The following is an 11,367-nucleotide window of genomic DNA, read 5'->3' as shown; positions in this document are numbered from 1 at the left end:
GGAAGTATTAATGGTTAACTCTCTCTCATTGTGGAGCAGCAATTGCAAAGGGGAAGATGAGATTACCTGCAAAGTGAGTTTGTCATTCGCTCTGTGAGATTATCACTGTTGTTATTTGCTCTTCCCTCTGTGAATGAGAAAGAGAAAGCCTGCAAATGACCCTCGACTGCAGGCACAGCCATCTGCCCCCAACCTCCCTGCCTGCCTCCTGCACACACACAAGAAGAGGATGCAAAGCACAGCCTCTGAAATCCAGGCAGATAATTGATTCTCTGACGCGTGGGAGCCCACAGGACTCCTGAGGGAGCTCAGGTATAAAAGAGGAGATGCACCTCCCTGGCAGCCAGAGGAGCTGGGGGAGAGCTGAGAGAGTCCTCCCTGCCCGATACTGTCCCACGTCCTGCCAGGCACCACGGAGGGGACAGACCTGGCAGGGCTCCCCAGAGTGCTCTAGAGAAGAAGTTGTGTTTGCAGGAGGGGAAGGAAACCCCTGGGCAGGAGCCAGTCGAAGCAGCACCTGTTTTCTGCAGCACGGTGAGTGTGAGCCTCTGTGTGCATTTAACAAGGTAGCCTCTATTTGGAAATGGGAGACAATTAAATGCCACTGAAATGCCATCAGAGCTGGCATCAGTAACTAGCTTTGCCTTTGAGCCATAAGAGACTTTTCTGTACCGAGTCATAGGATGAAACAATACTTGAACTACAGGATGAATGAAAATCAATAGAACTGCCACACAGATGAGCCTTGTACAAACATGCTCAACATTTAGGTAGCATTGTTCTCTTTTGCTATACTGATGGGAGTTCCTTTTACCCTGGAAAATGAATGATGTTGCTTGTCCATCTATAAAACCCTCTCTCTCTGAGCCAAACCAAAATGCAAGGAGAAACGCAACAGTGTGTTAGAGAGCGCGTGAATCCAGCTACAACGAGGCAGAGTGAGGCACTTAGATGGATTTCTGCTTTCCTAATGCAGCATTTTACAGTATAAAAGGCTGAGCTTTATGAGCAGCAGGCAAGGCAAAAGCTTCATTTCATCCAGAAAGTGGTGTTTTCAAGAGTGCTGAGGTTAAGGTTTCGGAAGCAGTAAGCGATGGTTACCCCATCGCTGCAGCGTCCCCATCACCGTACTGCTGCTGGGGCTGCACGGGATGGGATGGAGCTATCAAGCTTTGTCTGCTGGAATGGGACTAAAAGCTCTTCATCTTCGGGGGAATTTACTGGGTTTTATTTTCTTCACATGCTGCCAGGATGGAAAGTAAGGAGGTGTCTCTCACCTCAAGAGAATTCAGGTGGTGACAAGGTTTTGCAGAGCTGCCAGGCTGCCTGTTAGCAGGGTGAAACTTCAGTTCCCCAGCTCTCCTCTGACAGAGCAGACACCTCTGGGAAGGAGTTTAGGACTTTCACTTCAGACTCCTTCCCCAGGGAAAAAGGGAAACAGAAATCCCCCAAAAGCTGGGATGAGAAACAGACTGTAGTTAAGGCAGAGGAGACAAAGCAAGAGAGGGAAAGAAAGGCAAAGCCAGAAACAAAGAAACAAAATATTACAAAGGAACTGATAGTAGAGAAAGAAAGAGAAAAATCTCAAAGGGGCCAAAAAGAGATTCTGGAGGAAAACTCAGCATTCAGAGAAGAGAAAACAGCTACAGGGAGAAAGTGGGCATCAGGGCTGCATCCTAGGAAGCAGACAGCATTGGGTGAGGCTTTCATTCACATCTCAAGCTGTGCCAGGGGAAGTTTAGCCTCGATGTGAGGAGAAAGTTCTTCACAGAGAGTTGTTAGCCATTGGAATGTGCTGCCCAGGGAGGTGGTGGAGTCACCATCCCTGGAGGTGTTCAAGAGGGGACTGGACATGGCACTTGGTGCCATGGTTTAGCCATGAGGTCTGTGGTGACAGGTTGGACTTGATGATCTTTGAGGTCTCTTCCAATCTTTGACTCTGTGATTAATTTCTCAGCTCACATTGCAGCTTTCCTGGTACTTTCCAGGCTGGACCACAGGCTCCTGGTACACCCCAACAGATGCTTTAGATCATTTCCTCTATCTAGGAAGATCTGATCTGGGTTTTATCTTGGAGATATTTAGGGGAGAGGCACAGGAGAGTCACACTTTCTGAGTTCAGATGAAAAAAAGGAAAAAAACAGAGAAAAGAGTGAGCAGGAAATTTGCTCTAAACCCAGAAGCCCTGAGAGCTTCTCAAAACTGTGTTCTTTTGCTTCTTCTGAGCATTCCTCAGCTCTCTGAGGGGCCAGAGTAATTCTGTAAGAAACTGGGTATCAGAGGCAGTGGATGCCCTCATGAGTTCACAAGAAGCTCTGCTGGAGCCAGAAGCAGGGGAGCAGGTGAGGAAGTTGCTGATCCCCAGGTGGGAACAGGGACTGAGCTGAGAATGAGTTTGTGATGAGATCCCCATCTCTTTGGGCACCACCTTTCCCCAGGCACTTCTGCCACTGCCAATAAGCCTCTTGCTAACTTCCATGGTGTCAAGGTCAGACCCACCTGAAAGACCCTCAGTCCTTAGCCTTCCCCTCACTATGCTGATCTACAATCAGAAGGGTGAGCAGCTACATTAGAGCAGCAAACCAGAGCTCTCTGCTGATGCTTTCCACAGGCAAGGGCCCCCTCCTTCCATCACCATCAGCACACCCACTGCTCAGAAAGCTGGCTTGGGCATTTCCAGGCCCAAGCAAACCCTTTCTGTTTGGAAGCTGCTCTTTTGGCAAGATGTATCATTATGCATTTGGAGAGGTGTTTCTTTTCTTCTTAGGGAGATCAAACAACTCACTGCTCTTTTCTTGTGCAGAATAAGACAGGGGATAGGGAAAGTTGGCAGTTGAAAAGCTTTCTGTCCACATTCTTGGCGAAGCTTTCTGAGCAGCAGATCAATCGCTTTCAGTCCAGCATCAGGAAGAGCATTCGCTGGAACACCTCGCTTCCAAGGACAAAAGCACTGCCTTCAGCTCTGAGGGTGAGCAACCTCAGAAGACTCTAACCTGAGTCATTCAGCCTTCCCAGGACACCAAGCACTGCAGGGGCTGTCAGAGGGCAGACACGCACGGCTCAGGTCCATCTCTCCTTCCCCCGGAGCCGGTGCTCAGAGCTGGGGGAGGGCTCCTCTCCACACAGCAGCAGCTCAGCTCTCCTAAAAGGATGTATTTTGGTCCAGCCCCTCCTTTCCCCATGCATAACAGCTCAAGGAACAGTTTGGGTGCTGTCTGGCAAACTGAGCTCAGCACTGCTGCCTTCGATAAACAGGTTTGCCAGGGTTACCTCCAGACCAGCACTACCTCTGCCCAGCAACCTCATGAGGATTTCTCTGATTCTCCCCCATCTGTGGACAGAAGCAGAAGAGTGAGGGTTGGAAGGAACTTGTAGAGACCATCTAGTCCAATGCCCTGATAAAGCAGGGTCACCCACAGCAGGTTGTCCAGGATCACAATGCTCAGGTGGGTTTGGAACCTCTCCAGAGAAGACTCCACAACTTCTCTGGGCAGCCTGCTCCAGGGCTTTGCTCTGGCACCCTCACAGCAAAGAAGTTTTCCCTTCAGTTTAGGTGAAGCTTCTTGTGTTCTAGTTTGTACCTACTGCCCCTTGTCCTATCACTGGACACAACTGACAAGAGTCTGGCCTCATTCTCTTGACACTGGCCCTTTAGATATTGATAAAGATTGAGGAGATCCTCTCTCAGGCTGCTCTTCCCCAGGCTGAAGAGAACAGCCAGCAAGGCAGCCTGGTCAGCTGATATGTACCTGTGCAAGGCAGACACATGTCCCCAGGAGAGCAGAGAGCAGGAGAGGTCCCAGGGCTGGTTGCAGATGGTCCTGTGTAGGCAGTGAGCTGCTGTTGTTCTTTGGCAGCCTCTGCTAACTGCTGCCCTCCAACATCCAGGTGCTTTTACAGCCCATGTCCTGGTCTCTCAGGTTCACCCCAGCCCAAAACACCCACAGCAACAGGGGTGTCCCAGTGTGACAGCCTGCTGATGAGCCTTGCCTCCTGACCCATGGGAGGCACCAGCTCCCTGAGGGGTCACACACAGCCACTGTCCCCCCAGGAACTGCACTCCCTGGGGAAGACTTTGCCACATCAAGAGACCTCTGCATGGGGAAACACCATAACCACAAACACAGGGGCACATTCCCAGTCCCTCTGTGTCAGTAAGTGAGCAGGGGAACTGAGAAGACAAAGGTGGCACTTGGCCTCCTCTGCTGGCACTGAGCATCTCCCTGCTGCTGACTTGGACTGCTCCACGTTTCAGGTGACTCCAGAGGGTGGAAGATGCTGGATAAGGTCACCCTGCTGCTGTTCCTGCATTTAGTTGCCTGCTCCATCTCCTCTCCTCTCTACCCAGCTCTCAGGTAAGCTGTGTTTATCCACGCTGTGGCTCCCTGCCTCAGGCTTGTGTGAAATAAGCACGTGCCACGTGAAGGTTGCCAGCTCTCCTGGGGGCCAGCTGAACTGCATGTGTGTGGTGAGCCTATTTCTTTGCCCTGGCTTAATTTCTTGGTACACTTCTAGCCCAGGGGTGGTTTCCAAAGGAGGCAGGCACCTGCCAGAATTGAATTCTGGGTTCTACAAGGGGAAATCTGGAAATCTCAGGTGCAGGCAGCACCTCCAGCTCCATCACTGATTAAAACTTGTTCCTGCAGGCCATCTGCACTGAAGTCAGAACTGCAGACATTCCAGTGCATGAACTCAACAGCTGCTTATTAATATTTCAAGTACTTCCTTGCTGACTGTCAGAAGGTGCAATATTACTTCCTACCACTGCAAATCAACGGAAGCACAAAAGTGAGCACTGGGCTCTGTAATGTCCCAGAGAAAATGCTTTAGTCTTGTGCCAGAGTTATGCCATAACCATACCAGAATCAGTGGGATTTGGCTTGAGGACACTGGGAGCTCAGCAAGGGGAACTGTGCTTGAAGCAGTTCCATCAACTGCCTTTTCCCTGCTGAAACAGCTGCAGGGCAGTTTCCAGCTGAGGATCATGACACAAAGCACTCATGTTGTAAGAAACAAAAAGCAGGAGAACAGGGAGCAGTGGTCATACCTGAGCACACCTCACAGCATGCCATGGGTTTGTCTTGCAGGTACAGCCCAGGGCTGGCTGCTGGCAAGGCTGTGCACTTCCAGCTACAGCACAGCAGCCCACTGCAGAGCCACGACCCCTCAACAGAACAGCAGGAGGAGGAGGGTTTGTTAACAGACCCCACTGAGAAAAGGTTTGTATCTCACTTCTCAGCCCTGCTATGGCAGGAGTAATCTGGTTATGATCAGCCCCCAGCCCAGGAGCACACCAGTAGGTCACTTGGCCTCTCCATCTCCTTAGCTGAGCCCTGCAACTGGAGCAGAAGGCTGTGACTGTGCCAGTTCATCACCCATGGCCAGAGCCACGTCCTGCTGTCCCCCAGCAGCAGGGACATACTGCCAGGGGCAGAGTCTGAAGCCCAAGGCTCCTGCAGAGAAAGCAATTTTCCAATGAGCTCTGGGAATCTATCTCATGGCTGTTAAAGCCTCTCCCTTCCACCCCTGTCAGGAGATGGAGGATGGTTATTACTGTCTGAAGCACAGAGGACTCATCCTTACACCAGTGGGACTAGCCAAGTGGCTTGTGGCTCCCTTACCTGTGGAGTTTTGGGAGCCTGGCTCTAACCACAGGCTAGAGACTTGCTGGAGGCTCCCAGCCACAGCCCTCCCAGGAGGTGACAATACTGCTGCACAGGAATGTCCCAGCCCTAGCCTTGCTCTCTCCTTGCCTGTGGTTCTCCTCCTCCTCCTTTCCACTGGTTCTGACCTCCTTTTTGACTTGCAGGCACTTCTTTCTACTTGTAGTAGTGTGGATTAGAGCCAGACATGGTATTTGCCTGCTGCCTCTGCACCAGGACTGAGCTCCCTCAAACCCTTTCCCCCTCCGACGCTAACACAGTCCTACACCACCAGCCGTTTGCTGCGGTTACCTTGCCCCCGACAGCAGCAGCCTTACACCTGCTGTGGTTTGTCACCTGTCAGCTCTCACCTAGAGGGTTCTCTGCCAGCTCAGGAGCCTGCCCTGTGCTTGCCTTTCCCCCCCAGGACGCAGCGCCACGCGGACGCCATATTCACCGACAACTACCGCAAGTTCCTGGGGCAGATTTCTGCCCGCAAGTTCCTGCAGACCATCATCGGCAAGCGGCTCGGGTAAGCCACGCTGCCACAAAACCCACCTCTCCTGCTCCTCCACATCCCAAAGGCCATCCTGCATCCCCATCTCTTGGATCCCCCTCAGCACAGCTATCATCCAGCAGCCTAACTGATTGCTTCCTCCAAGGCTGTAAGTGTCGGATCCACTGACAGCTCGACCGTAACAGCAGCGAGCAGGAAGCTTTGCAGACAATGATCACTGGCTCATTCCCTGCTGGGAAACAGTTGCCCTGCCTTGGACTGAACACAGAAAACAGCTTCTCTGGTACCACTTGGGTACCTTTGGCTAGGTAGATCAGTGACTGAGGCTAGGGGGAATGGAAAAAAACCCTAGAAATGGGTAGATTCAGATTGGATGTTAGGAAGAAGTTCTCCCCCATGAGGGTGGTGAGAGACTGGCACAGGCTGCCCAGGGAGGTGGTGGAAGCCTCATCCTTGAAGGGTTTTTTAAGGCCAGGCTGGATGTGGCTCTCTGAGCAACCTGATCTCATGTGAGGTGTCCCTGGCCATGGCAGGGGAGGTTGGAACTGGATGATCCTTGAGGTCCCTTCCAAACCTAATCATTCTATGATTCTAAATGAGACCAAATAATGCTGGAGTGTGTGCAGAGAAGGGCAATGAAGCTGGTGAATGGCCTGGAGAAGAAGTCTTCTGAGGAGTGGCTGAGGGAGCTGGGGGCATTTAGGTTGGAGGGAAGAATGCTGAGTGAAGACCTCATTGGTTTCTACAACTCCCTAAAAGGAGGCTGTAGTGAGGTGGGGGTTGGTCTCTTCTCCCTTGTATCAAGCAATAGAACAGGAGGAAATGGCCTCAAATTGTGCCAGGGAAGGTTTAGGTTGGATGTTAGGAAAAACTTCTGTACTGAAAGAGTGGTCAGGAATTGGAAGAGGCTGCCTGGGGAGGTGGAGTTGCCATCCCTGGTGGAGGCATTCAAGAAACACATGGACATGGCACTTCAGGACATGGTTTAACAGCCATGGTGGTGCTGGGTTGCTGGTAGGACTTGATGACCTTAGAGGTCTTTTCCAACTGAAATGATTCTGTGATTCTAACCAGCCCAACATGAGCCAGCTCAACTCCCCTGCTAACAGAGAAGCAAGTCTGGCTGACCAGTTTCTCACTGAAGCTGAGCAGAATGGCCCTAGGCTCAGACCCAGCAGGTTCCTCTGCTGTGCTGCCAAGTCTGAGCCAAACTTTGAGCTAGGGACTAGAAAAGCATCTCTGAAAGATGTTTCTCATGTTCACGTATCAGCAGCAGTGGGAGCAGCCCAGGAGAAGGGGTGCAGGAGCTCCTGACAAGGCGCCAGTCTGACAGCATCCTGATGGACAGCCGCTACCACCAGCAGATGGTACTGAGGGACTTCCTGGGGGCCATCCTCCAGAGGCAGAGGTAGGTGGGAATCAGTTCATTATCTCCTCACTCCAGGAACAAGACAAGGTCCTTATTGCTGTCTGGCTCCCAGATGTGAAGCTACTGGATTAAGTAGCACCTATCAGGTACAGTCAGGGAAAGAAGAAAGCCTTCACCTGGCTCCATAACCCAGCTCTTCTCTCATGTGGATGAGTGCAGCTAAGGAACAGCCTTGTCCTGAGCCAGCCCACACCACACACAGTAGCACATAGCTGTGCTGTCCTCTCAACCCCATGACTCAGTAAAATAGCAGTGAGAAGAAGAAAAAAATCAATTCCTTTCTCAATCCCAATTATGCCATCACTGACATCTTCTCTCACAGGCCTCAGGACATCAAGAGCAGTCAGTTAGAAGGCTTTCCCAGCACCATGGTGAAGCTCATGTAAATACTTCTCCCTTTTTCACCTCCCCATGCTCTGGTGAGTACTGTTCCCTGCTCAGTGCTGTACAGAACACACTGCTCAAGCCATCTGATGGCTCTCCTGCAGCGAAGCCAAGCCCGTGGACACTGCTGTCCAGAAAAAGGATGCTTGCTGCAGGAAAAAAATCCCCAACAATTCTGTCAACTACCTAAAGTCCTGTTAGTCTGAACAGACAGAACACAAGTGTTGTGAAGGTGCATGTGAGTGTCTGGCAACAGGCTTGCAGCAGCTAAAAGCAGCCTTGTAAAGCTGTCTGAGATGGTGTGCCCAAGTGGCTGAGCTAGGCTGAAGACAGACTAAAGCTTTGCCCTAGCAGCAGAACCTGCCCCTAGGTCCCCAAGACACTTCAGGTTTTCCTGGCACTGAGTAGGAGAGGAAGCCTTACTGTTTTCTGTGCCACTCACTCCTGGAAGTACTCACCTGGAACCTGAATTGTGCTCTACATCCTGCCAGCCCTGGGGAACCAAGAGCCAGCAGGCAGTCCTCCTTAGGAATGCCTTCCCTTGGACAATCAGCAGCTGTCCTGTTTGAAACATCCTCACCTTACTCCTCTGTCCCATTGAAATTAAGCTTGTCCAGCCCTAGCCAGGACAGCATAGAGGGGCATGGGGTGACCTGTGTGAATACTGATCAAAAAGGGGCTGGGCAGGAGAAGAAGATCAGAACTTCATAAACCCATGCCTATGGAGGCAGCTGGGAGAACAGGGCATTTTACTGCCTCTCTCACTGCCTGACTTGGTTACACCTCCACAGATAAGGTGAAGCCCCCAAAGACTGAAAAAAACAAAAGTCTCTGTGTGCTTACCAAGTTCTCTCATAATTCTCTTTTCCCCCTGCTTCTGTCTAGAATAATTCAGAGCTCATGGATCTAACTGTACAGTGAGCCCATCACAGCAGTGAAGACACTCCCAACGTGAGCAGCTGGAAGCTGATGCATACTCCTCAGACCTGTTCAAAGGAAGGTGGTTCTGGTGTTCTACTTATGTACTTCAGTCCTCACCTTTAACTCCCCACTCTGAATACTACTCTGTGTACTGAATCAGAAAGAAACCTCCCTGGTTTCACCTCGGGTTGCTTGACAAAGACTAACCTAACCAGTACACTTGCAATCTGGGGACACGCTGCCTGCTAATTAAAGCTTTCAAAACACAAAGCCTAGAGAAATTTCAGCCAAGGCATCACTCTGAGGGCCTGACTAATAAACATGAGGCCACCAAAAGGCACTTTGAGGCAACTTGGTAAATTGATTCCAGCCTTCTCTAAACAGATGCTGATGGCACAACCACACACAGGCAGCTTGGATGGGGGCGAGGCAAGACGTGAATCCACAAGCCTACCACCCATCAGGAACGCTGCTGCTCCTTCACACCCAGCCCTGGCAGCAAAACTGAGCTCTCAGCAGCTCAGCTACAGCCACTGCTCAGCCTGGAGGCGTCCAAACTGAAGCTGCAGCTCTGCAGGAGTTAAAGGAGATCCCAGTGCATCAGGTTGGGCTGTCACTGTGTTTTAATTCAACCTGCCATCCAGTGGCTCTGAACTCCGCCGTAGCTACAGTTACAGCTGTACATGCTTTCCAAGAAGTCATTAACCCAGCTACTCTTCCTTCCCTGTCACCCCAATTCTCCTGTTGTTTGTGTAATAATCATGACTTCAGAACTGTAAATAATGTCAGGATAGGAGCTGCTTTCCTATCCTTAACAGGGAATAAAAGTTGTTCTAAATAAACCTGTCCAACAGCAGGTCAAGAGGGCTCTTTGTCTGTTAAGACATTGGTTTCTTGATGGTGGAGCCAGAGTGCAAGATGCTGTTGAAAACCAGCAGTTGGGTGCACCAAGAATGATTCAAGGGCTGTGCTAAAGAAAGCACCCTGTCTAGTAGCAGTAAATCAGCACCAGGCTGGAACTACAGTGGTAGGCAAGCATAGATTAAGGCCTCTGCGACCATCCCTCCTTGCACCTAAACAATTGCTTGGGGGTCTGCAGTAGATACCATCTGTCCCCAGGTGACCAGGCTTTAGGACAGCAGCATTCAGTATGCATGGAAATGGGAAATGATTTGCTAGTAGGACAAAATTCTTTACTCAAAGTGGTCAGGCAGTGTCCAGGGGAGTCAATGTTCCTGGAGGTGTTCACAAAACATGTAGATGCAGTACTTTGAACATGGTTTAGTGGGAGGGTGGTGTTGGGTTAATGGCAGGGACTTGATGATCTTAGAGGTCTTTTCCCACCCTTATGATTCTATGAAATGAGTTCAAACTTGCAATAACCTCCTCTAGATTACATTCTCCCTGTTCAGGTTTTACAGTTCCAGCACCACAAACTTACTGACTGCCCAGTGAGATGGGGAGTAGGGAGGGGATGCTGAGGGAGATCAGTGAAGCTGTGAGAGCAGCAAGAGCACAAATGGGTGATCTGTTACCCTTCTGCAGGCAGGGTCACAGTGAGACACAGACCATCCTTCTGCTTCACAGGACAGCTGGACCGAGGCCCCACTAAAGAAAAGCCAAGCTGAGCAGACCTGGTTCAAAATGGGTTTGTAAACCTGTTCTGGGAACAGCTAACACACTTGAAGCCATGAGGGATTGATTTGCTCCAAGGAAAGGAATTCTCAACTTCCTAAAGCAGTCAGCAAATGTGGTATGAAAACCCAAATTCAGCTAAGTGTCATAAGAGCTATTTGCAAACACTAGATGGGAGACTCCCAATAAAACCCAAAAGCCTACCAGAAACCCTTAGCAAAGCCCCAAGTCTGCATGATTAAACATTCCTTGGAATAAAAGGGACTCCTTGGAAAGCTCAGTTTGCATCACAATGAGGAAATAAATACTCAAACTCTGAGAAATTAACTATTAAAGCCAATCAGGCAAACTAGAAAGTAGCTGAGAACGAAAAAGCCAGAGGAATAAACCCAGCCTTTCCTGAGGCATAGCCCAAAAGGCAGAAAATGACAGCAACACACAGCTTGGAGAAGATGCATCACAGGAGCACTCCCTGGTTTTCTCTGTGCATCTCTGCTCTCCTTGGATAACATGCCAGAGCTCTGCAGGCAGAGGGGAAGTGCTGTCCTGGCATGAAACAGCAGCAGCAATAAAAATCTGTTCTAAAACAAAGCTGATGAGTGAGCAGCTCAAAAAAAAGAACTCACCAGGGGGAGAAGGAATTCCAGGGTAAAAATACTACAGCCAGTGGTTAACTGTTTCTTGCTTAGAATTCCTTTAATCCCAGAGGGTTGGAATGAAGCATGAGATCAGGTTTTTGAAGGAGTGCAGGAGGTCAGATGTGAAGCTCATTACACTTCTGTGGTGCCCAGTGTTAACACTCACACTGAACAAGCAGGTAGGAACTGTTAGAACAGGAA

The 11,367-nt window shown here is 50.3% G+C and overlaps 1 protein-coding gene across 1 annotated transcript; it reads left to right on the top strand.

Moving 5' to 3' along the window:
* Positions 1-458: 458 nt before the first annotated feature.
* On the top strand, positions 459-9,755 carry GHRH (growth hormone releasing hormone). Its single transcript, XM_068149846.1, has 7 exons — positions 459-534; positions 4,256-4,355; positions 5,088-5,219; positions 6,070-6,174; positions 7,430-7,567; positions 7,911-8,007; positions 8,858-9,755. The coding sequence occupies exons 2-6, from the start codon at positions 4,276-4,278 to the stop codon at positions 7,972-7,974; spliced, it is 519 nt and encodes a 172-aa protein (XP_068005947.1). The 5' UTR covers positions 459-534; positions 4,256-4,275; the 3' UTR covers positions 7,975-8,007; positions 8,858-9,755.
* The last annotated feature ends 1,612 nt before the right edge of the window (positions 9,756-11,367 follow it).

The sequence above is a fragment of the Melanerpes formicivorus genome, unplaced genomic scaffold, assembly GCF_026170545.1.
Source record: "Melanerpes formicivorus ecotype bairdi unplaced genomic scaffold, bMelFor1.0.p_v2 SCAF_19, whole genome shotgun sequence".
NCBI classification, from domain to species: Eukaryota; Metazoa; Chordata; class Aves; order Piciformes; family Picidae; genus Melanerpes; species Melanerpes formicivorus.
Note: the sequence above shows the minus strand (reverse complement) of the source record. Positions and strands in the feature narration are given on the sequence as shown.